General features: G+C 39.4%; 1 protein-coding gene across 1 annotated transcript in view; it reads left to right on the top strand.

Annotated features, from left to right (window-relative positions):
* Positions 1 to 11361: 11361 nt before the first annotated feature.
* BUB1B (BUB1 mitotic checkpoint serine/threonine kinase B) overlaps positions 11362 to 25243 on the top strand; it is a 40282-nt gene continuing 26400 nt past the window's right edge. The window contains exons 1-6 of the mRNA XM_039843910.1: positions 11362 to 11576; positions 13921 to 14067; positions 16561 to 16620; positions 17049 to 17193; positions 20701 to 20897; positions 24417 to 24583. Coding sequence (XP_039699844.1) covers positions 11542 to 11576; positions 13921 to 14067; positions 16561 to 16620; positions 17049 to 17193; positions 20701 to 20897; positions 24417 to 24583 — 751 coding nt within the window. The 5' untranslated portion in view covers positions 11362 to 11541. The remainder of the gene's footprint in view (positions 11577 to 13920; positions 14068 to 16560; positions 16621 to 17048; positions 17194 to 20700; positions 20898 to 24416; positions 24584 to 25243) is intronic.

Genomic DNA, 25243 nt, shown 5'->3' with positions numbered 1-25243 from the left:
CCTAGAAGGACTGTATCAACCAGTTCTCTTGCTCTGTGACTTCAGGTTGTGTTGGCTACCATGAGGCCCTGTCGGGAGGTCAGAAGATGGAAAGAAGATGGAAAGAGGTCAGAAGGTGTTCTTCTGTGGCACCATGCTTGTCATCGGCTGAGTTCCTCTGCCTTCAGCCACATCTCTCGCAAAGCTCTCCCACTGCTATAGTGCTCAGTGTATTCCAGGAACAACTACCAATCCCTTGCCCATCAGAAACAGGAGTGACAGCTTCTCACTATTGCTAATCTCTGAGTCCTTCACCATCCTTCGTTGGTCCCCTTTACCTCTGTCCCTACCTTCATTGGTCTTCTGCTAAGACTCTGACTGATAGAGTTAATGTCTCTATTAGGAATTAATTTGGCTTTGAGTGACAGAAAGCCTGACAAACAATGGCTTAAACAAATAGGATATTTTGTCTCACATAATGAGAAATCTGGGAGTAGCAGTTCCAGGTTGATATGATGGCTCCATGATGCTGTATAAAGCCAGGCTCTTTCCACCTTTCCACTATGCATTCTCTTAGTATATTGACTTTATTCTTCTTGCTTTCACCTCATGGTCATAAGATGCTTCCCAGCTCCAGACATCACATCTATCTCCAAGGTAGGAAGAAAGGCAAACATGTTGTGCCGACTGTGTCTCTTCCACTCCTGTCCTCTCCAGATTTCTGTTTGGGTCATAACTAGATTATATGACCACTCATAGATATAGGGGAAGGCTGAGAAACTGGGAAACAGAATTGTCATGACTGGGTTGGGAAAATCATGATCCATGGCTTGGGGCGGGACACAATGCCATCTCAACAAATCATCATATTAGCAGTGGGAACTGGTGTTGGGTAGCTCATGAATACTGATAGCTGCAACATTCTCTAAGGCTGGGAATGCAGCCTGGGCCCCCCAATAAGATTGTGAACACAAAACTAAAACAAACTGGTAGAGTCATGTCTGCAGCCAGTTAAAGGTAAACGTGAAGTGGAAGGCAGTTACAGACCCACTATCCCTAAAACTATCTGGTATCCAGTTCTCTCCTTTGGTAAGAGTGATGCAGAGAAACCCTAGACGTAGTCAGAAAACTGCTCTGCAAAGTATTCTACAGAAGTTCTCTCTCCCTCCTCCTTGTGTCCAACCTGCACATGATAACTTCTGCCGAATCATTGACCCCATTGTATTTTTCCTTCCACTGGGCTTTCTTCACCCATGAGACTATGAGTGACTTGGGACAAGAATCTCATCTTATTTGTGACCCCATTGCCCAATAGTGCCTGGCATGTAATAGCGTATTCTCTAAAAGGATTCATTGACTGAGTGACTGACTGAATAGAGGAATGGGAGTTGGGTTTTGCTCTCCATTTTACTGTATGCTGTGTGACCTTGGGCAAATAACTTCTCTCAATCTCGGTTCTGTGTCTGTCAATGGAGAGAGTTGCACTAGAAGATCTGCAAGACCTCTTCTCATTCTGACATGTGGTGATTTTTAACTTCCACCTCGGATGAAAGAACTCCCACTTCGGAGTTATTTCTTTGGATTGGGACATTAGCTATCCAAATACCCTCTGTTAAAATACACATACACAAAGTGCAGGGGTTATCATAATAAAAATTCCATCAGCATCACTAAGGAAAATTATCCGATGTTTATAATTAGCTGGTCTCACAGAAAAGCGTCTTGAGGGAGAGGGACATAGGAGAGGTAAGTTTAGATATGGTAAGTTTAGAAAGTGTGAAGCAAGGTATACTGTCCAGGTACTCTGGGACTAGTTGAGACTTCACAGGAAATAGAGAGGGGGCAAGGATCCTGGGTAACTGGAACATAGGGGACATAAGGACAGTTGGGAATTATGGGGGCACAGAAAGTTGCCAAAGAAAATGCCATCAATTGTCCATGTCTGTATAGCAGAATAGCTAGCTGAGCATGATGAGCCAGGCTGTGGATTGCAGAGGGGCAGTGGAGCAGGGGTGGGGCAAGGGCAGATACCTTGTTCCAGGAGGACTGGCCAGAGGACCAGATGGTAGGCCCCTCTCGGTTGTCGGGGTGTGACCAGTAGCCATTGGCCTTCCATTGTGACACCCCATGTGACAGTCCTCAGAGTCCTTGCATGGCTGAAACTGAACACAAGAGAGAAGAGCCTGTCTCCTATTCCTTCCAAATACCCCTTCCGCCATGCGTGCACTGGGAGTCAGACCGGAGACAAGTGACATTCTTACCAGGGTGCCTACTTTCGTCTTTTTGCATAACCTCTCCCTGTCATAGATATTTTTGCCACAAGTATAATTGTATTACTTTATTATTAGTCACTCATCCTGGGTAGTTTTTTTTTCACCTTAGGTGTGTATTGGCTTAATCACAATCCTTGGTCTATAGCCCTCTTTCTTCACTGATAAGGCATAGCCTGCCTTTGTGTTTATGTTTAATTATTTTAAAAGAATATAAGAAACACATGAACGCTGAGTGCCAGAACTAAAATATGAACCATATCTATATCTACCTTGTGCTCCTCCTTCATTCTATCTCTCTAGAGGGTTAGCCATCCCACTAAACCCAACTCTCCCATAAATTTTTTAAAAATTTCATCTCCGAGGCTTATAAAGTCTAATACTACCAGAGTTCTTTCACCTGGACCACAACTCAGTGTTTCTGATTTCTAACTTGCTAATGTGCTCATGCTCAGAGGGGTCCAAGCCTCAGGCAATGATACATGTTCACAGCATTGTGGCTGGAGTCACCAATTTTTAGTGAAGTCAGATTACCCACAAATATATTTCACATTGTTTTAAAATTTTATCTAACCCAGAGTTTCTCAACTTTGGCACTACTGACATTTTGGACTGGATGACTCTTTGTTGTGAGGGGGGCTGTCCTGTGTTGTTGCAGGATGTTTAGCAGTATACCTGACCTCTACCGCTAGATGCCAATAGCACCCCTACCTCTGCGCCCCCTAGTTGTGACAGTCAAAAAAATCACTCCTAGCAAAACCCGTCCATCTAAGCAAATATCCGGCAAAATCCAGTCCAACAGATTCTGCAGACAAAATGCCCCCAAATACGATGCCCTTCCCTAAAAGAAACATGCACAGTTGTGCTATAGAGCCTTGTTTTGCAAAATATGGTCCTGAACCAGCAGCCCGAACAATAACTGGGAGCTGGGTAGAAACAGAATCTCAGACTGCACCCCAGCCCTACTGAATTAGGAGCTGCATTTTAACAAGATCATCATGTGATTCATGTGCACAGTAAAGTTTGAGAGGCTCTGATGTAGAGATTACACAAATTGCATTTCTATGAATAAGATGGGCACAGATGCAGTTTCTCAATGGCGGAGGTTACGGCCTTTTTGGATGGGACAATCTGTTGATGTGCGGGATTGTCCCCACTTTGCAGATCATCCCTGCCCCATCCCCATTAAATGTTTACAGTGCTCCCTGGTCCCCAAGACAACCAGAAATACCCTCACCCCACAGACATGTGCTCGGGAGTAGAACCACCTGGGGTGCAAAACCCTAGAGAGGAGTGTTCCTTGCCTCAGTCTGTAGATGGATCCAGGAGGCAAGGAAAGATTCACAAGTTAAAAATTCACAGTGCTCTCCATCACACCCTCAAGGGTGGAGTGGGGCGGTGCCAAGTGATGAGTACTGGCCAAGGAGAAGCCACCCCAGATAACAGGAACATGTCAGAGCTAGGGGCGGCAATAAGGAAAGCAGGGGAGACACAGGAGCCCTCTGGGAAAGACAGGAGCTGCAACCTGCAGCCCAGCCAGTCAGACCAGCTGGGGCAGTTCCCCTTGGTCAGGGCAGCCGCAATAGCCCAGGCAGGATAAAGCAAATAGATGAAAACAGCTTGGCATCAGTCTGAGGTGAGGAAGAGAATGAATCCAGATAGGTGAGGTGCCCAGTCTATGCCCTACCCTGCCCCCTTCTCACCTGGGACTGGTGTGTGTGTGTGTGTGTGTGTGTGTGTGTGTGTGTGTGTGTGTGTGTATCTTCAGGCCCTTCTCAAAGCAGGAAGAATAGGTGGCAATATAGCTGGAAAATTTGAGAGCCTAGTTGGAAGAGATCCAGCTTCCAGGCTATAGCTGGATGCCCACCCTAGACTGGAAGCATAAGAGGACTGGCTTTGCCCTCCAACCTTTTTGTTTGCCAGGTGCAGCGAGTCAGGAGCACCTCCAGCCAGGTCCCTACACCTCCCCTAAGCTCTTTCCCACAGTTATCAAGACACTAGTGCTCTCTCTTGCCTCCTTTCATTAGACTTTCTGTTCCTTCTGCCTTGAATGCCCTTCATCTCCATCTAGTAACTCCTAATCATTTTTTCAAGACCCTTGTTGGAAGCACTTTCTGACCTCTCTTCTCTCAGCCTCCAAGGTCAGGTGGGGGAGGGGCTGCATCCTCTTTTGAGCTCCCCAAACTCTAGGCTCATGCTGGGTTATAGTTCATAAGCTGCCATGTTACAGATTGTTTTTCTTGAGCACAGCACTTGGGCTCTTTTTCTCTTTTTTCCCCATACTTATACTCCTGGCATCTGGCACAGTGCCTGATACAAAATATTCAATAAATGTTTGTTGAGTGAATGAAGAACATCCTGGAGTGCTTGGTCTAACAAGGTCATGTGCTAACTATTCTTTATTGTTCACTTCTCTCAGTCAATGAACCACTGTTTAATGAGCACCTGCCTTGGGCCAGGACCTGGAATTCAATGATGAGCAAGAACTGCCACACCCTGCCTCGGGGCTCAACACTCCAGTGAGAAACAGAGTGTAACGGTGAAACACAGAGCCTTTGACTGCTGGGAGGAGCCAGCAAGTCCAATTTCTTTGCAGTTGAGGAAACTACAGCCCATGAATGGAAGAGATGAGCCTCTCTTATACCTATTTGTGCATCAGGGTTTTCCCCATGACAGTGCCATATGTAATCTGTGTCCACGGTCTGTCTGGTCCAGGCACATAGTTGGCAGAAGCCACCCTCTCAATACTACGGCTTTCCTAGTGAAAACACAGAGACCACAGTGGGCAAACATCCCTGCCTCTTCTCTTGGGATGCCCATCACCTTCCCTAACTCCTTACAAGGGGCCTGGATGAAAAATCAGGAACAGGATTAGATTTGGGCTGTTAGGAGACAGTATGTGCCTATCTCTGAATTCTCTTCTCCCTGCTTCATTTCGGGAGCCTGTGTTGGAGGAGAGGCACAGAAACTTCCCAGAGGCAACGTGTCCTAAGACCTCTGAGAAGAAGGACCAGTAGCAGTCTATGGCCTGTTAGGAACCGGGCCTCACAGCAGGAGGTAAGCGGCAGGCAAGTGACTGAAGCTTTATCTTTATTTGCAGCGGCTCCCCAGCACTAGCATCACTGCCTCAGCTCTACCTCAGGTCATCATGCATTAGATTCTCTCATAGGAGCACCGGTCCCTGGTGCCAAAAAAGTTGGGGACCACTGTTCTAGAAAGGTCCTAAATTCAGGTTTCCTCCTGGCCTTCAGTTTCAGAACTGTTTTAAGAAAGGAAGAATGTTGGCCAATCCTGAAAAAGACCTATCCTTCTAGACAAGGACAAAAAAGGACGGCTTTTTGGGTAGAGTGTAGAAGTAGGAACAGAGGCCAAATAGCTTGTCACCTCACATAATTCTCTGAATCATCCCACACCGAGCCATGGTCAGCTTCTCACAGTGTGATCCAAACATCTCTATGCTTGGCTCCCACATTCAGCCAAACTAAGTTGTTTCCAATTGTCTCACCCTCTCCCAGCCTGGGGGCCTCTGACCTCTGGCCTTTCCTCAGAAAAGCAATGTAGAGCTTAGATCCGCAGGAATGTCTCCACCGCTGGGCCCCTCAGAATGTCAGTCTGCACCAGGTCCCAGGAGGCAACGTCTGAGAGAGGGAGCAAGGAAGCCGGCTTTGGCAGAGAAGCGATGGAAGCCCAGACATACCTACCCCTAGACACGCCATCTTTCTGTCAGCTTTCCCACGTTGGTTGGCTCTGCCAAGAGCCATCCCAATTGCTGTTTGATTATCATGGGATCACCACCTCCTTGAACGAGGATGGAAAGACCAGTATGTAACTCATTAGCTCGGGCTTCACCACTGTGGAGCCACAGGAACAGAATAATGGAAATTCCACGGGCTCTTCCATAGGACCTCCAGGCCCAGTGCCACAGTCAGTGTATGCTGTGCTTTGTGTGAATTAGAAAAAGGCCCCTCTGGACAGATAAACTTTTAAAGGTGCCTACTCTGAGTGAACAAAACAGTAAAAATTGTCCCCATTTGTGCCTCTGGCCAGGCAGTCTTAGGCACAACATAATTTGTACAATTATATATGCAGCCCTGAGTCAGCCCCTCTTTCGAAGCCTCCCTCAGGTCATCTGGGTGTTTTTCGCAGGTCTTGTGCCTACCAACTGGTCCACTTCCTGCAGTTCCCACCTATCATCTGCCCTGTTCGTCTTTTCCTGCTCTGTCTCTGAGGCCAATGAGGGGTATCTCACGTCTGCTGAAGCCAGCTACGAGGGTGCTGATGTCTAGGCCCAGGAGTGGTCTCCCAGTGCTCTCGGAGTGGCCAGTCTTTGAGATGCTGGAGCTGCGCTGTACCTTCAACACCTGGGCATGAAGACAGTGCTGCTGGAAGCCAGCCTTACACAGAATAGCCTCCTGCAGCCTCTGCCACAGGCCCTCTCTCCACAAGGCCAGGGGTCCTCAGGGCCATGCCAAGGAGGGTCACTGTCCAAGGTGGCTATCAGGTGGCCTCCTCATTCCTCATGGGAAAACACTCCTGCATCCACCATTCCTCTTCCTTCAAGGCAAACAAAATTGCCTGTCAGGGGCTCCGCCCATCAGGTTTTGGGCAATATATAACACATTGGAGTGGAGACTCCCACTACATGTGATGCTGGGAGACCCTAGCATCGTTCACTCCTCTCCCTGAACGTAAAGTTTAGCTTCTCTAGAAGCTGAAGTTTATTAAACATTAGAAGTGGTTGAATCCTTCAAATTAGAGTTGAAGTTTGTGGTACCCAGAGTACTGGGCTTGAAATAAGAAGCTGGCAACGTTAAGATCCTACTCTGCTCTTCTTCAATGGGAACTCTCATAGCCACTTTATTTTTTTGAGTTTGGATTGCCTCATGTGTAAATTGAGCACAGTAGTGAATACCTGGGAACTCTTTAGATTTTCCAAGACCTTCCTGAAGAACAAAACTCTGGTCAAGTTAATGCCAGAGCAAAACAGCCTAATTTTGCACTACCTATTAGCTACATAGCTTATTTAGATCCACTTCTTACCTTGTTTCTTAATAGCCCTACCATATGACTTCTTCCGTTCCTCAGCTTATGGGCCATTCCAACCTTTTGGCTCTTTTCTGCCAGAGGTAAAAAAGTTGATAACTGGTATCTCCTCTTTCAGTATGTATGTTTTTTGCATATATCAGTAAAGAAATTCTGGGTCAGGCAATTTTTAATGGTTTGAGAAGACCCATGAAAAGTAAGTTAGCTCTGCAGAAAAGCAGAAGCATAGTCTAGAAAAGAGTTTCCATGAAATGAAAGAGAGAAACCCAGCTCCTTGGAGAGTACCCTAATACCCTGTCAGCAACAGCTACTGTGAGATGCAACTGGGCAGCAGCCAGTAGCCCCTAGCCCCAGGCTAATGTATCTTTTCACCCTTCACCTCCCTTCCTCCTGGCAACACAAGATGGTTTGGATTACTATGCCTCTTTCTCATTGGCTCCTCTACCTCAAGATACCTCATCACTGGTAAGTACAAGATGCAGATGCTATTCTGATTGGCTGATCTGTTGCTGGGGTAAAGGCCAGCATGGTGATGCTGCTTTCCCAGATGTGGTCTCTTTCAGGCCCTGAACACACAACACCCCCATTCGGTCTCTCTTGACCTTCCTCCCACCCCCAGACAGTCTCTCCCTCCTCCTGTGGTTGCACAGTAAACAAGTAGTCTGTCCAAGGGTTCCCTGGAGACCCAGAGTTTTCATCTTTGCAGTGTTTAGCCTGCTAAAGCTGGATTTTGTATAATCCATGAAGGCAAAGTTGGGGGAAATCAGCCTTTGACAATCAAGAACATATGCATCTCCACAAGACCAAGTAAGAGATCATATATTTTCTGACAATTAAATCCCTCTAATAGCCACTGATGCAGATAGGTATGGCTTTGCATGTAAAGTAAATGGATGAAAATGAGGGGCTTGCTAGTCCCCAATTGCTACACATTGCCATTGTGCCTGAAATTCCACCATTAAGATTTATTCCTTTTTTATTTTTATTTTTATTTATGCCTACAGCACCTGGTCTTCCTAGGTGGTCTCCCATCTAAGTACTAATGAGGCCCAACCCTGCTTAGCTTCCCAGATCAGACATCAGGCTTGCTCAGGGTGGCATGGCAGTAGACCATGGACTGTGGCTCCACTGGGGCATGAACCCAGGACCTTCTGCATGTAAAGCAGATGTATTAACTGCTACACTATGGAACCACATCCAAGATTTATTCCTTTGTGTATTTTCTTCTCCTGAGGCCTACTGTTAAACTATAAAGAGCCTAAAATCTGTTCTGAAAGATGTGTGAGAAGATTTCTTTATGATCAAATAAGTTTAGAGACACCAACATTGATACCAACATATTTCAGCACCCCCAGTGGTAGGCAAAATAATGGCCCCCAAAGACATCTACGTCCTAATCCATGGAACCTGTGAATATGTCACTTTATGTAACATAAGGGACCTGGCAGATTTGATAAAAGTTCGGGACCTTGAGATGATAGAAAGGTTATCCTAGATCATCTGGATGGGTCCAAATTAATCACATGAGCCTTTAGAAGAAGGGAGATTTTCCTGACTGTGGTCAGAGAAAAAGATGTGGTGACAGAAACCAGAGAGATGCTTTGTTGCTTGCTTTGAAGATGGAGGAAGGGGACCACAAGCCAAAGAATACCAGTGAATGCCTCTAAAAACTGGAAAAAAAGAAATGAATTCTCCCAAAGAACCTCCGGAAACATAGTCCTGCCAACACCTTGTTTAGCTCAGTGAGACTGAGTCAAACTTCTGACCTACCAAACTGTAAGATAACAAACTGGTGTTGTTTTAAGCTACTAAGTTTATGGCAGTTTGTAATAGCAGCAATAGAAAACCAATACCCCTCCTCCCTTAAAGAGTCATGGTACACTTTGGCATATTAGGGGCTTTAGAGAGCCTTTCAGTAAAGATGCCATTTAATATTTCAGAAACTTATTTAAACATCAGACATTTATTCCCCTGTACCATCTATTGTCATCTTAGAAAATGATGTGGAAAATATTTCATTAAAGCATTAACTCTTATTAACATCTTTGTGTGATTTAATTCATATGTTTTCAATGTGATAGTTAGGTGAGAAGAATAGGACACAGGATAGGTAAGTTTTGATGGGCCAGCATGCGAGGTCTAAAGAGGTGAGGCCTGGGTGCAAGAACTCAATGGAGAGAGTGGGGAATAGAGAGGAGGTGGGCGCACCTTAAAAACTTCAGCAGCTACATAACTTGTATTGTGCTCAATAGTTTGTGTCAAATTCTCCTTGCCCTTCATCTTCTCTAGGAAATTTTCCCTGATCTCTTCTCCCTAGGCCTAGGTTAGAAGCTCTTCCTATGTGCCTCCATGGCCCACTGTTTTTATTTACATCTGGTTGTGGCAGCGATGTACTAAAATTGCCTTTTTTATTTACCTGTCTCTCCATTAGCCTTAAGTTCCTAGAAGACAAGAACTGTATCTAGTTCACCGTTCACATCTTCTGTGTCCCACCAATGCCTAACATGTTAAAATACTCAGGCTGAGATTTTGCCTCATCATCTTTGGATCATAAATGTGTAAGCGCTTAATCCTCACTTCTCTCACAATTGCTGCTGCTGTTGAAGCCTGTGCTGGCCCTGTGTTTGTCACTCAGCCATAGTCCAGCCGAATAAGAATTCACATTTCAAATAAGACCGCAGAGCACCTCTGTCACACATTTTGTTCCTGTTTTTGTTTTATCTGTCTCCCTCTTTTTCTGGTGAAGCAAGCAAAGGGTTTAGACTGAATGTGTTCTGTGTTGTATCACAGTTTATTGGGCATCTGAGTAGGCTACAAGGCTGAGATCAAAGGAGTGAATACTATGCTTCCGAGACAGTTTATAGGAAACAGTTGAAATTGAGGAGTTGTGGTTGTGAACAGGACACTCTAGGGAAAGGAAATGAGGGGCTAGGTCGGTACTAGTATAACGGATAAGAGATAAAATGAGCCAGAGAGAGAATCCCATATACCACATCACCCATAATCCAGGGAAGCTTCCTGAGTGTAGAGGACTTGGAAGTAAAGAGTAATTAAAATTTCCTATGGGGAACCAATCCTTCCCTTATCTCAGTCCCAAGGTGAAACATGTAATTTGGGCCTGAACAATTAGAGCCCCAAATCTATTAGCCCCAGTGACTGTGTGGAGAAGGAGCTAATTAGAATGACTACTGAGTCTGAATTTGAACCTGGAAAGATAAAGTCCTGAAACTGTTACTCAATGGAGAATGGAAATTTACCAACGTGAAGAAGAGGAGAGGTGTGAAATAGGAGGCCCAGTCCTATGATATCACATGAGTTCTGGGTTAAGCATCATCTGCTCCCTTGGTCACAACTGACGTACTAGTTTCTTCCTCAAGAAATTGGAACTGAGCCTAAGAGTCCAGTGTCAGTAGAGGTGGTTTCCTGAAGTGGCAAAGAGGCAAAACCTTGGAAGTCATGGCATAGCTGTGTTTTCTGCCTGTGGACTGTGTAGCAGAGAAATCAAAGCAATATCATCACCACATTATAGATGAAGAAAATTAAAGGTCAGAGAGATTATGTGGTTTACCTAAAGCTGTAACTTTGGTATGATGTTTACAGAACTAGAATCCAACTTTTTTGAATTCAAGAGGTGGGCAGGAAACAGCTGGGTCAGAGCAGCCTAAGAACTCTGGACACACGTGAGTCTTGGTTGGGGCAGAAAGCAGCACGGGTGATTATAGCCTAGCCAAACACCCCAGAAAAAAATCAGGCCAAGCACAAGCATTCAATCGCCTTATACTCAAAACATCAAGGACATTCTGACGCTTAAAGTGTGCCTTGCTTGGCTCAGAGACTGGCGTTAGAGGTAGGACACAGGGAGCGCCAGCAAAGAATTTATAACGACTAAGCCGGCGGGACCCGAGGCTTGGGTACCTTAGATTCTGGAAACTACAACTCCCATGATGCAGCGCGACTGCAAGGGCTAAAACCGGGATAAACTACAAGCCCCAGAATACCTTGAGCAAGGGGCGCGAGTACGCAGGAACGGAGGGGCGTGGATACGTCGTCCGCGCGGGACCGTTAAATTTGAAACTTGGCGGCTGGTCTTGAGATGGCTAGTTTGTGAGAGGGAGCTTCGTGCTTTTGTCCTGGAACACCATCTGGTCGCTTCGATACCTCTAAGGACAGGTTGCAGAAAGAAATTCAGACGGTCTCCGGCGCTGAGGAAAGGCCCCGGCAGGTGGAGGACCTGAGCCAGGAATGCAGGATGGCGGCAATGAAGAAGGAAGAGGGTGGACCGAGGTAGGTACGGGAGAAGGACTGGGAGCTGGGCCTGCGAGACCCAAGGATGCCTAACCCGACAGGGCCCCATTCAGAACAGTCAGGGAGAGGAGTGGCACGGTCATTAGAAGAGCAGGCCAGGCCGCAGCCTCCTTCCTGTTGGAGTCGGATGCAAGGGGTGCAGGGGAAGACTCAAAGTAAGCACTGACCTCAGTGGAATTGCGGGCGGGTAAGAATCCTGCTGCATTCAGCTTCAATACAAAGAAGGCTGTGGAACCCCAGTGGTACAAAGAGCTTGGAATTTGTAGTGGGGGCTGTATCTCAGTTCAGCCATTTCCTAACTGTTTGACCTTGGACACGTCTTAATATGGAAAATGCTGAAATTAATCCTACCTTGCGGGTTCTGGGAAAACTCAAAGTGTTTGTAAAGTAACACTCTGCCTCCAAATAAGTGCTCAAGAAATGGTAGTTGCTGTCATTATGCCACTAACATAGTTAGAAATATAAAAAGCCCTTTTCTTCATATAAATATGCTTACTGCTTTTCTTTATATAAATATGTATCAGCTCTAACGGGTTGGAATTCTGTATGCGTTTTCATTATGGGGTACACAATACTTAGGTAAATAGCAATCTACTAAGCACTAGGTACAGCAAATAAAAGGATCTCCACCCTCCTGAAGCTTAGATTCTAGGGGGGATGAGTTTAGGGACAACAGACAATAAACAAGATAAACTAAAAGTTAGATAGTGGTCAGTACCAAAAAAATAAAAATAAAAGAAAAAGTGTTGGGGAGAGGGTTGGTGCAATTTTAGATAGTTTTGAACAGGGAGCCTCACTGAGAATGTCATTTGGGTCAAGACTTGAAGGAAACTCAAGAGCTCATGATGCCTATATGTGGGGGAAGTACAAATGCTGGATGGAGGGTAAGGATTAGGGGAGGAGCTGCACCTGGCAAAGTAGCTGGAGCAGAATGAACGTGGAGAGTAAAAGGAAACGGAGGAAAAAAGGTGAGGATGCAGGTATTGTAAGGACTGGGCTTTTACTTTGATTGTAATCGACAGTAATTGGAAGGTTTTGAGTAGAGGAAAGACATATGACATGAATTTAAATGGGATCACTTTGGCTGAATTGTTGAAAAGACTAAAGGCAAAAAAGGATAGGAGTAAAGAAACCAGTTAAGAGGTTATCGAAATAACTCAGGCGAGAGAAGTTGGAGCTTGAGCTAAGCTGGAAACAGTGGAGATGGTGAGAAGAAGTTGATGGTAGAACCAACAAAATTTACTCAGTTAATGAGAGTTGTGAGAAGGGTATCACGGTTAGCACTAAGACTTTTGACCTGAGCAACTGAAAAAGTGAAATTGCCATTTATTTGAGATGAGGGAAGGCTGTGGGAGGAGCAGCCCTGAGAGGAGGCAGGTAGACGAAGAAGCAACTCAGTTTAGGACATTTAACTGAGATAATTTAATTAATTTAAGAGCGAGAAGAAAGATGAACTGAACAAATATTTGTTCAGTGCTTACTAGTGTCAGATCTTGTATTAGACCACGGGGATACAAAAGTAAATGACAGGGCCATTACAGGATTCGCACAATGTTAAAAAGATGTGGGTAGTTACAACCTAAATTATTAACCACTTATACTTTATTTTCTTCAAGAGAGTTTTTGCTGGCATCTAGACTGAGATCATACCTTTTACTCTATTTTGAAGATTAGTTCCTAATCTGTCTCTTTGTTTTAAACCCAGAGATAATGTCTCGCATCCAGAAATAGGCTTCTATCTGTCCAGTGTGGAACTCTGAAGTTCATAGTACATATTCAATATGGTGATTGCCTCCAAAAAAAGTTGTGGAGATGCCCCCCCACAGACTTGATAAAATTTGGGGAAGGGGGCTGTTGTGACCAGTAAACTGTGTATTTCTCTGCTTCTGCTTTGGGCTGCCTATATATGTAAACTTCAGTTTTAAGTCATCAGTTGAAACATAGATGTTAGTCTGATGAACACTTTGCTAATTCTAAATTAAACTAAATGATGCATTCAATGGTAAGCATAGAACTGCTTTTTGTCTACTTTGCTAAATTTATAATACTTTTTTCCCTTCTTTTCTTCCTTCCTTAAACTTTATTCTTACAATACTGTCTACAATACTGTTGCTACATTCTCTTTCATTAGGCAAATACTAGAGCCGTAAATTTGGAAAGGCTCAGAAGCTTAGGAGAGTAATAATAATACTACTAGTGTGCCTGCCCACGATCTTCAACACAGAGATCATGAGTAATCGCTTATCTGAAAACATTTACAATAATCTAGTGATATAATAACTCCGTGTTTGTATGAGACTTACTTTTGTTTCCCCCTTCATAGTGAAGCCATGTCTCTGGAGGGAGATGAATGGGAGCTGAGTAAAGAAAATGTGCAACCTTTAAGGCAGGGGCGGAGCATGTCCACACTTCAGGGAATATTGGCACAGCAAGAATCTGCCCGTAACACTACTCTACAGCAGCAGAAACGGTGTGTAAAACAGTTGTGGCTCAACCTGTCATCATTCATCCTCGACTGTGCTAGATAATGTGTATGGATCGATGCACAACGGCATAGGGAGTACTCTTCAAAAATTGGTAGTATGAGAATCTGTTCCCCACCTGCTTTTTCATCACATGACAGCTATCTAAAGATCTCCTCAAGTATGATTAAGAGCAAGAGGTATAGGATTTCATTTCATCGTGGAGCAGCCAAACTCTTGTATCAATAGAAATACATCTTATACAGGGGGCAATGCAAAGCAGAGTAAAGCAAGTATCAAATTACAGTATTTCCCTGAAGTATTATGTCACTCTGAATCCCTAAACAGAATTAACTCTTTGATAGTAATCAATTAGAGAAATTTCTTTGGATTCTGAGTGCTGAGGGAGAATGAATCTACTACCTTTCATGTATATTCAATTATTAAGTTTCTAGGAAAGTATTTTTGATAATATGCCAAAAAGAAATAGTGATCTCCAAAGAAAATGTAAATAAACCTCAGAGAAACTTTATACTAAAAAATTTCTCAATAATCATTTAACAAGCTCTGGATAAACAAAAGCTGAAAAATACTAGTACATTATTCAAATGGATATAGGGAATTTGTTCTCCTTTGACTAATACATGTTTTGATAAATATGCTTTTTTCAAAAAAGTAAAGTATCAGTTTCTACCCTCAATCTCTGACAAAAAAATTTCTGCCATCATACACAAATTATCATAATTGTGGGTTATAATGTAATGAATATCCCTGTTCATCTCATTGGATCTTTAAAAGCATTAGGTTTTATGGTTCTGTTTCAGAGTTGGTGGTGTTCTAATCTTACCTCTTCTTCCTGGCTTCTGGAACATTACACTTAGTTATACTAGTTTTTCTACTTCTCTAACTACTCTTCCATTTTTCTTATGGGCTTCCTACTGCATTTTACCTGTCTCTGTTCTTTTTCCTCCATTCTCCGTCCATATTCAAGTTTTCCAGGATTGTTTAACAACTGTGTACATCCCTTCCTTGCCTTCTAAGTGTCTTTTTATCTCTTATAGCATATAATTAGATAAATATTTCACTAACGTATTAAATACTGAATCTCTTCTTACATAAATGACCTTCCTTTTTCTACTCCATTTTGGTTACTGGTACCAAAACTCACCTAAATTATCTTACTGCTCTCACCCTAATTTTATTTAGTTGGTTCCTAAGGACTGGTGTTTTTTTTTTTTTTTTTAAGGGTAATTTAAATCCAGTGAAATGCTGAGATTTTTATATATACTGTTTGACATGCATTTCAAGACAACATTTTCATTACCTCAGTAAGTTCTCTCATGCCCCTTCCCAATCAAAGCAACCAGTGATCACATTCTATCACCATAGGTTACTTTTGCTTATTCTAGAATATTCTGTATAAATGGAATCATACAGTTCTTTCACTCAGCGTGTTTTTTTAAGCTTTATCATGTTGCATATATCAATAAATTATTCCTTTTTACTGCTTTATTGCAATAAAAAAGTGGAATACTTTTTTATCTATTCATCAATTGATGGACATTTAGATTCTTTCCAGTTTTGTGTGCTTTATGTATAAAGCTGCTATGGACATTCTTGTGCATGGCTTTTTGTAGACATAGATTTTCACTTTTACTGGAATGGAATTACTGGGTCATAAATGTATGTTTAAAAATAAATGTATGTTTAACTTTTTAAGAAACTTTTATTAGAGTATAAATTCCTTTGTGTCGGGGACTATTTTGTTTTTCTTTATATCAAACATAACCCCTTATACAGTTTTTTTTTTAATTTATCTAAATTGTTTATTATATAATACTTCCAACTGGTAAGTCTCAACTTAGTCTTAGCACTTTGCCTTTCTCAGGTCTTTACAGAGTCATAATTAATACTTTCTTTAAGACACTTCCAAAATTCTATATGGTATTATTCTCTGACTAAGGTTGCCTATGGAATTTTTTTAAAGATTCTTATTTGTACATATCTTTTTGTGTACGTATTTAGTTCAATACTATCATATACAAAATAATAGCTATTATTCATTGAGTGCTTACTGTGTCTAACCATTTTACATTTAAGATTAATCAACCTAATAAGATAGGTACAATTATTATCCCCATTTTATAGATGAGGAAACTGAAAACAGTTTAAATAGCTTATCCAGTGTCATTCAGGTAGTAATCAGTGGAGCTGCATTTGAACCTAGAGAGTCTTGTTCCAGAGCTTTAAATTGCTTTATAATACTGCTTTCCTATATGTTTTATTAGAATTTGTTTCTCTAATTTCTACATGTTTTGTCTTTCCTGTTATCAGGCAGAATCCTAATTCTATTCTTTTCTTTCTATTTAACCCTCAAATTCCAGTGGAGTTATCTAGATTGATGTTAAATACTGAATAAATGAATAAAAATAGAGGTTATACTTGTTCACTCTGGCTATTGTCATTATTGCTTATGTTAACATTTTCTGTTTAAATTTCAGGGCATTTGAATCTGAAATTCGATTTTACACTGGAAATGACCCTCTGGATGTTTGGGATAGGTGAGTCCTTTTTATTTTAGAAGGGCAATGGAAACTTAACATGAGTCCCTGTGGCCATGCTTCTCAAATTGGGGTGTACTGAGCAGTGTGCTGGAATATAAAGTGGTATCTTGGGGACACAGAGAGATAGAATAATTATAGCGTCCCCTCCTGAGGTATTCAAGACTGAAGACATTTCAAGTTTGTGGCATGCACCTTTGAGCTACACCCTTCTATCCCATCCCCATTGTTTCCAACAGGCACTTATTAGAGATACTTGGAAAAGTTTGAGAAATACAGGCTTAGGTCATGTCACTGAGGACCTCTAAATAAACATTTTCAATATATTAGATATTTCTGCTTTAAAAAAATCCAGAATGGGTCTTGAAGCAAGAACAAAAGTACACATTACATTTTTTAAATATTCTTTTCCTTTTCTTCCTATTCAGGTATATTAACTGGACAGAGCAGAACTATCCTCAGGGGGGCAAGGAGAGTAATATGTCAACATTATTAGAAAGAGCTGTAGAAGCACTACAAGGAGAAAAAAGATATTATAATGATCCTCGATTTCTCAGTCTCTGGCTTAAATTGGTAAGTCTCAGATGCTATTTGAGTTTAAAATATTAAACCAAGAGATTTTTCTCTAGAGATCCTGATACACAAAAAAATGGCAAAATCTGTGCCATTTAGTAGATACTAAACATTTAATAAATACTCAATATTTGGTAAATTGTTTCTACTTTAAAGATGGATTTTTATATAAGGTTTTTTACCCCTTTAAGCGTGATCACAAGGCTGGTTTGTATACCTCTCTATAGGAGTGGGTTCTTTCTTTTTCTTTTCTTTTTTTAGTACCTCTCTCCTTCCCTCCCTCCTTCTTTCCCTCACTGGGTCATGCAACTGTATTGGAAGAAGATATGTTGGAGCCAACACATGACGTTTAGTAAAATTGAGAAAAAGCTTTTGTAGGTGATTCTAGTATTTCTCCCTTTTTGAGAATCATCATCATAAAAAATGATTTTTAATTCTTTGTCTGTCTTTGGGCTTCTTTTACCTAGTATGTTGCTGCATCCAAAAATGTCTGCCTGACTACTTTGTACTGTCTTACTTGATATGTAGTTCTTTTATTTCTAGAACACTCTTGAAGATTTTTTATGGAAACATCTTCAAATCAAATAATGACCAGAGTTTCTTAGACATTAACCTCATTGCTTTTATCCTAAAAGATATAAGAAAAAAGTAAGTGATAAATATTTAGAATGTTAGATAACAGATATTTAGATACTTACAAAAATAAATAAATTTTAAAAATTAAAAAATATACAAAATAGGTATTTAAATAATAGATTGGATAATTCTAAATAATAGAATATTTACAACAATTATAAAATATTGGCATTTGAAATTGATAAAAATTTTTGACTAAAATATATCTCTTGAAGGCTTATTTTAAACTTCAAATAGTTAATAATATAGGAAATTAGGTGAATCTCGAAGGCATAATGTATCTTTATTTCCACAGTACATTTGATATATTTTGTTATCCTTATTGACAAGTTGGAGAAATTACCTTAGGGATATTGTAGGAATCTGTAACAAAGGACAGTACCCAAAGAATGCTAAACAGATTTGTTAATGTGCATACCATAGTCCCTGGGTGGTGGTACACTAATAGATTTTGTTTTTCATTCTATTCTATGTAATATTCTTATATGAAATTTATTAAAAATTTAGACTAGGTAAACCTCTAAAGTGACTTAAATCCCAGGATTCTATGATTGTATATATTTGGAGCTTTTAAAAGTAACAATTAGAATAATTTCTCTGTTCGCTTATGCTAACCTGGTGCTGGTACTGAAGAGCAATGACATTATCTTAAAGTAAAAATCATATTCTAAACCAGTGCTACTGAAAGAATGGTCTGCAAACTATTCAAGTTAAGCACGAAAATTGAGAGTAGTAATTATTTAGAAATTTTGTTAACGATTTGACGTTGCCACAACATCCAAACACATTATCATTTATCTGGTAACTTCTGTTTTTATTATATTTTCAAAAACTGTCAGTCCGCAATGAAATGGAAATTCTTACACACATACAAACTCCCAAAGCTGGCCCCTTCACCACAGGTAATCTGAGAAGCACTAATCTAGACAACCCTAAAATTCAAATGATCAGCCCTAGAACGATCAGCAATAGTCTGAACTTTGTATGGGGATAACAAGGTGCATATTAAACTATTTTGCAATTTTTTTTCTTTATGGGATGGTTAGGAAGAGTGAGAGATGATTTTCTCACTACTCTTTTTGCTTTGCAGAAACATGTCTCCAGTCAGAGTTATTTTTATAAGGGATAATTACAGTCTAGCTAAGGAAAATTTTGTTCTTAGAAAATATCCTGTATTTTTAATTAAAAGTGTAAAATTGTCTTAGTTTGGCTTTTTTAGGAGTTACCAAAAAGATTTTAACTTTTGGATCTATTACTCTAACCGCGATATCCTTTTATTTATGTTATTTCTTAAGTGATTTCATTCAGCACTCTGGAATAACCATGGGACAGCCAACCTTTTTTTGGCTGTCTTATGCTGCATCAGAGCTGTTCAGAAAGCTGTTAACAAAGTGAAACGTTAAACCTTATTTATATGGTAACAGATACCAAGGACTGGATCTTATAGCACATTCAGAATTATAACTTTGCTTGAAACACCATCACATATGGAAAATCATCACTAATTGGGGTAAGCAGAAAAAACAATTTAATGAATTACTACAAAATTAAACTATAAAATACTGTTTTTGTCAGAGATATAAATGGAGCATTTCATTTATTCAGGCTTTTTCTACCAAAACCTGGCTAGAGACTGAGTTATAGTAGCAATATTTTCTGGGGTTTTGGCACTTAACTTTATTAGGAAAGACAGATATTAAGTATTAATTGTAAGTAACAAAAAAAACAGAAGTGTCGAACTGTAAAGGCACACGTAAAAGGAGGACTTATCTTAGGCTAGACAAGCAGGAAAAGGTAGGTATGAGAGAAAATATATCTCATAAATAAACAAGATATTAGCCTCCCTGGTAGTAAAAGAGCTCCTAATTAGAATACTGAAATGCTATATTTATATGAAATTAGAAAGTTTTAAAAATAAGTATTTCTGTGAAAATAGTTGGGAATCACTACTAGCATTTTAAATTTGTACAATTCTTAAGTAATTTTTAACTTTTTAACAAAGTCCTACTAGGAATTTATCTTAAGAGAGTAATGTAAAACATGAAAGGATGTATGCATGAAGATATTTATTATAGAATTATAATTGGGCAAAATTAAAAGTTATTCATCCCCAAAATAGGAATAGTTAAATGATGGAAGATATAGGTAACACATTATTCATTTATTTAAAAATAATAGAGTAAGCATCAGCATAGAAAAATAAATGATACATTAAGTGGAATAAAAGCAATTTTTATATTAAAATTTTATAAAAATGATAAAAATCCTTTTATACTGTCTAAAAGACTAAAGAAAATAGGTATGAAACTGTTAATGGTGTGGGCTTTTTAGTGATTTCCACCCCCACCCCACCTTCTTGTTACTAGAATTACCTACATTATATTTGGTCTTATAAGGTTCCTTCTAAAGTACAGATTTGACCATGTCATTCCTTTGCTTATAGCTGTCCTACCCCAACACACATACATTGACTATCAGTTAAATCAAAAATTGATTAACTTCACATTCAAGACCTGTCACACCTTTTTTTTTAAACTCCTATCTTGCCTGAACCCCTTACAAACTATTTGTGCCTAGAGTGCCTTTCCTTTCTCATTCTTTACCTGATATAAGTCTATTCCTCTTTCAAGGCCATACTCAAATATACCTTCTTGAAGTCTTCCCTCCCCATCCTGTTTGCTTACAAATTAATCTCTTGTCTACTTTTTAGGTCTTCCCAGTATGGTCCTTACAACATTGTATTATAATAGACTTTTTTTTTTTTTTTTCAATGCAGAAACTACAGATAGTATCTCCAGTGATTGTTTGGCACATAATAGACAGTAAGTGAATAGCAATTGGTTAACTCTTAATGCTTTTAATTTGTTACAGGGACATTTATGCAATGAGCCTTTGGATATGTACAGTTATTTACACAACCAAGGGATTGGCATTTCACTTGCTCAGTTCTATATTTCATGGGCTGAAGAATATGAAGCTAGAGAAAACTTTAAGAAAGCAGACATGATATTTCAGGATGGAATTCAACAGAAGGCTGAACCACTGGAAAGACTGCAATCCCAGCACCGGTATGCTGTTTCTCTGGAGCTTGTCTTAACTCTTTAAAACTAGTGGCTGTAAATGGTTGTTTTTGCATCATAAAGTGCTCTCTTGGATTGGCAAGTTTACTTAGTTCTCAGTTTTTTAAAAGGCATATTTAAAACTTTTTATTTAACATGCAGTAAAATTCATTCTATGGGATATGGTTTTATAAATTTTCACAAATGAAAAGAGACGTATAACCATCACCATGATCATGTTATAGAATAGTTCCATCACGCCATAGAATTCTCTCATGCTATTCCTTTATTGTCAACACCTACTCTCACTCCCAATCCCTTGGCAACGATTGATCTATTCTCCAGCCCTACAGTTTTGCCTTTTCCATAATGTCATATAAATGGAATCATACAATATGTAGTCTGGCTTCTTTCATTTAGCATAATGTATATTTGAGGTATAAGAGTTCTTTATATATTCTGAATACAAGTCTTACGTCAGATAAGTGATTTGTAAATCTTTTCTCCCAGCTTAAATTGAGTCTATTCATTTTCTTAACAGTATCTTTTATAGAATAAAGGTTTTTAATTTCGAAGAAGTCTAACTTATCAATTATTTCTTATGGATCACGTTTTTGGTATAGCTGAGAATTTTGTCCAGCCAAAGCTCACAAAGATTTCCTCTTTTCATCTTGAAGTTTTATAGTTTTACTTTTTACATTTAGATCTGTGATCCATTTTGAGTTAATTTTTGTGGAAGGTATGGGTCAAGTTTTTCTTTTGCAGATGAACCTCCATTTGTTCCTGTGACACTTACTGAAAAGACTTTCTCCATTAAATTGCCTTTGCACCTTTGTCAAAAATCAGTTTCAGTTTGATCATGTTTGTGTAGGTTTCTGTTTTGTTCTGTTGATCAATGTGTCAGTTCATTAATGTATACCACACTACCCAGATTACTGTAACTATATAGTAAGTCTGGAAATCAGATAATATGAGTTCTCTAACTTTGTCCTTTTTAGCTCTTCTAGTCCTTCAACTTTCTGTATAAATTTTAGAATTTAGAATTATACATTTCTGGGATTTTGATTAGTATTGTGCATGAACACGGTATATTTCTCCTTTTGTTTAGATCTTTGATTTCTTTGAGTGAACTTAGGTAGTTTATGTTTTCAAGAAATTAGATCATTTCATTTGAATCGATGAGTTTATGGGGATAGAATTATTCATAGTAGTCCTTCGTTATCCTTTTAGTGTCTGTACGTTATATAGTAATCTCTCCTCTTTCATTCCTGATATTGGTAATTTGCTGCTTCTCTTTTTTTCTCTCAGTCTGGCTAGAAGTTTATTGATTTTTATTGATCTTTTTAAAGAATGAGCTCTTGGTTTCATTGATTTTTCTCATTGATTTTCTGTTCTTAATTTTATTAATTTTTGCTTTTTTTTCCTTCTAAGCACTGCATTAGCTGTATCCTATGAGTTTTGATATAATACTATATCTTCATTTTCATTTAGTTTGAATTATTTTCTAATTTTCCTGTGTCTTTCTTTGGACTCATGGATTATTTAGAAGTGTTTCATTCCATTAGGAAATTCTTGGAGATTTTTCAAATATCTTCCTGTTGCTGATTTCTAATTTAATTCCTTATGGTCAGAGAACATAATTTGTATGGTTTCAAGTCTTTTAAATTTATTAAGGTTCATTTTATGGCCCAGAATATGGTCTATAGTGGTGAAAATACCATATACACTTGAAAAATATGTGTATTCTGTTTTTTTTTCTTCAATTCTACAATATCTGTTTTTTTAATATGCTATGTTTAGACTATTTAATATAATTATTAATTATGTTGGATTTAGGTGTACTATTTTATTATTTGTTTTCAGTTTATTCTCTGTCTTGTTCATCTGTTGTCCCTTTCCGGCCTTCTTTTGGATGATCTAATTATTTTTTAATATTTTATTTTATTTTATTGGTTTTTCTATTCTGTTACTTATTATTAGACTCTATGTCCTGTTGGTTGATATTCTGTGGAGAATATTGATGTTTTTGTCTTAGTAGGCAACTAGCCTTCAGCTGTCACAAGTTCTTTCTCATCTTATGTGGGTAATGGTCTCAGCGTCAGTTCATTTTTCAAGACCTTTGGGTCTATCCTGTATGTGTTATTTAGGGGTTAGTCTGGGACTTTCACAGTGGTTTATATTATAGTTCAGTTCTCTCAACCTATTCTGTGCTGCTTTGGTTCTGCCTTGTGCCTGCATAGTTCAGGAGTCCAGGTTTTGCACCAATTCATGTACAGAGTTAAACGGTCCTTTTCTTCAGCTCATCCTCTCCCGTTTTTCTCCCATACTCACTGGCCCTCAAAGTCCCCTTTTCCCAGTCCTCTGGCCAGAAAGATGAAGGTTCTGTAGGAGTTTTTGCTTTAAACCCCACTGTTGGAACAATTCAAAACCACGAGAGAAAAAGAGCAGAAGGGGAAAAAAACAGGAAACAACCCTAAGTGGGTTGTTTCTTCAAGTTTAACTCCTCTCCACAGTGCACTTGTTTTGTTTATTTTTCAGAGGCCTCAGTTGTTTTTCTGTATTATGTCTAGAGATTTTAATTCTAATCCGTGAGAGAGAGGCTATTGTGGGCTTACTCCATCTTGGCCAGCATTTGCACTTTGTTCAGTTTTTTTACCCTTTTGATAATACTTAAAACTTTGGCAGCAGCACAGGAAGTTTAGTCTTCAAACTTCTGCCAGCTTTGCTGAAGTAAAATGTTACATGGGATGCACCTTTATTTCATATGATTACAGAAAAATGGTGTGTAGCGGGTAGAGCAGTATGTTTGTAGAAAGAGAAAGAGGCACATACAGTGATAAAATAATGCGGCAAGATGTTAATTGCTGAATGTACCTGAAGAGTATATGGGTGCTTATTTACTCTTTCAACTGTTTTATAAATTTAAGAGTTTTATAATAAAAAGTTGATGGGAAACTCTGATCTTAATAAATTCTATAATCTTAGTCTTAGTCACCCTGATCTGATCCCCAGATCAACCTAATGGTAATCTTCAAGAATATTTTTAATTAATTGAACTTGGAGCTAAATCATTCTAGCCAAAACCGACTCTGATATCAAGGTGGCTTTCTTTATTACTGAAAGAATAAACACTTTGTTTGGGCTGTTTCTACATATTTCTTACCCCATCCAACCCTCCTCCCTTGTTTATTTTAACAAATTAGAAATTTTGAATCTGGGGAGGGAGAAGGAGGAAGGTAGATAGGGCAAAAGGGGTCAAATATGTGGTGACAGAAATCTAACTATGGGAGATGAATACACAATACAATGTGTGTGCGTGTGTGTGTATGTATGTATGCCTGCCTTATCATGAAATTGTACACCTGAAACGTACTGGATTTCGTTAACCAATGTCACCATAAAAATAAATAAGTAAATAAGTAAGTAGGTAGGTAAGTAATTTAAAAAAAAGAAGAAGAAGAAGAAATTTTGAATCTGGCAAGTAGTACTTATCTCACCAAAAGTTAATTGTCTCTTCTTTTACTTGAGACAATTCCAAGCTCGAGTGACTCGGCAAACTCTGTTGGCACTTGAGAAAGAAGAAGAGGAAGTTTTTGGAGCCTCTGTACCACAGCGAAGCACACTGGCTGAACTAAAAAGCAAAGGGAAAAAGACAGCAAGAGCTCCAATCAGCCGTATAGGAGGTGCTCTCAAGGGTAAGTTTGTTAAATGTTATTATGAGAGACTTAGTCTCGGGTGGTAGGCAAATTATGTAAAGAGATAATATATAAATATATTCGTAGACACTGTCCTAGTTTTCTGAGTACTAGGTAGCAAAAAGAAGGAAGTCTAAGAAGAGCTGAGATCACAGGGTGCACTAAAACCAAAACATGTCAACAATTTTGTCCTAAGAAAAACCTAATATATAGGAAGCATCAAGAGTTTCTGAGTTTAAGAGTTGTTAGTTGAAAGATGATCTAATAATATCGAGTATTGTCAACGTAAACATGTACCAAAGCCTCAGCCAGTGTATAAATATGGTCTTCAGTCTTTGGGGGCTAGAAATTAGGCTTTCTTTGTAAACTGGAAGATGATCAACAATAAGGTTTTTTTTAATTCACCTAATTTTTTGAAAATTTTAGGTTCACAGCAACATTGAGCAGAAGGTACAGAGAGCAATAACTAATTTATTAACTGAATTTATGGAATTTGGACACAGACCAGAATATTTATTTTAAATCTCTTATACCTTTCTTGGTATCAACTTATCAATATTTAGAATGTTCTTGGAGATTCTAGAATTAAAGTATAGGGAGTATATGGTCCTAAAGAATATTTTATTCAGAACATATAATGAAGCTTGATTGTAATAAACA

Source organism: Pteropus medius, unplaced genomic scaffold, assembly GCF_902729225.1.
Source record: "Pteropus medius unplaced genomic scaffold, Ma_sr-lr_union100, whole genome shotgun sequence".
NCBI classification, from domain to species: domain Eukaryota; kingdom Metazoa; phylum Chordata; class Mammalia; order Chiroptera; family Pteropodidae; genus Pteropus; species Pteropus medius.
The sequence above is the reverse complement of the archived record's forward strand: the minus strand, read 5'-3'. Positions and strand labels throughout refer to the sequence as shown.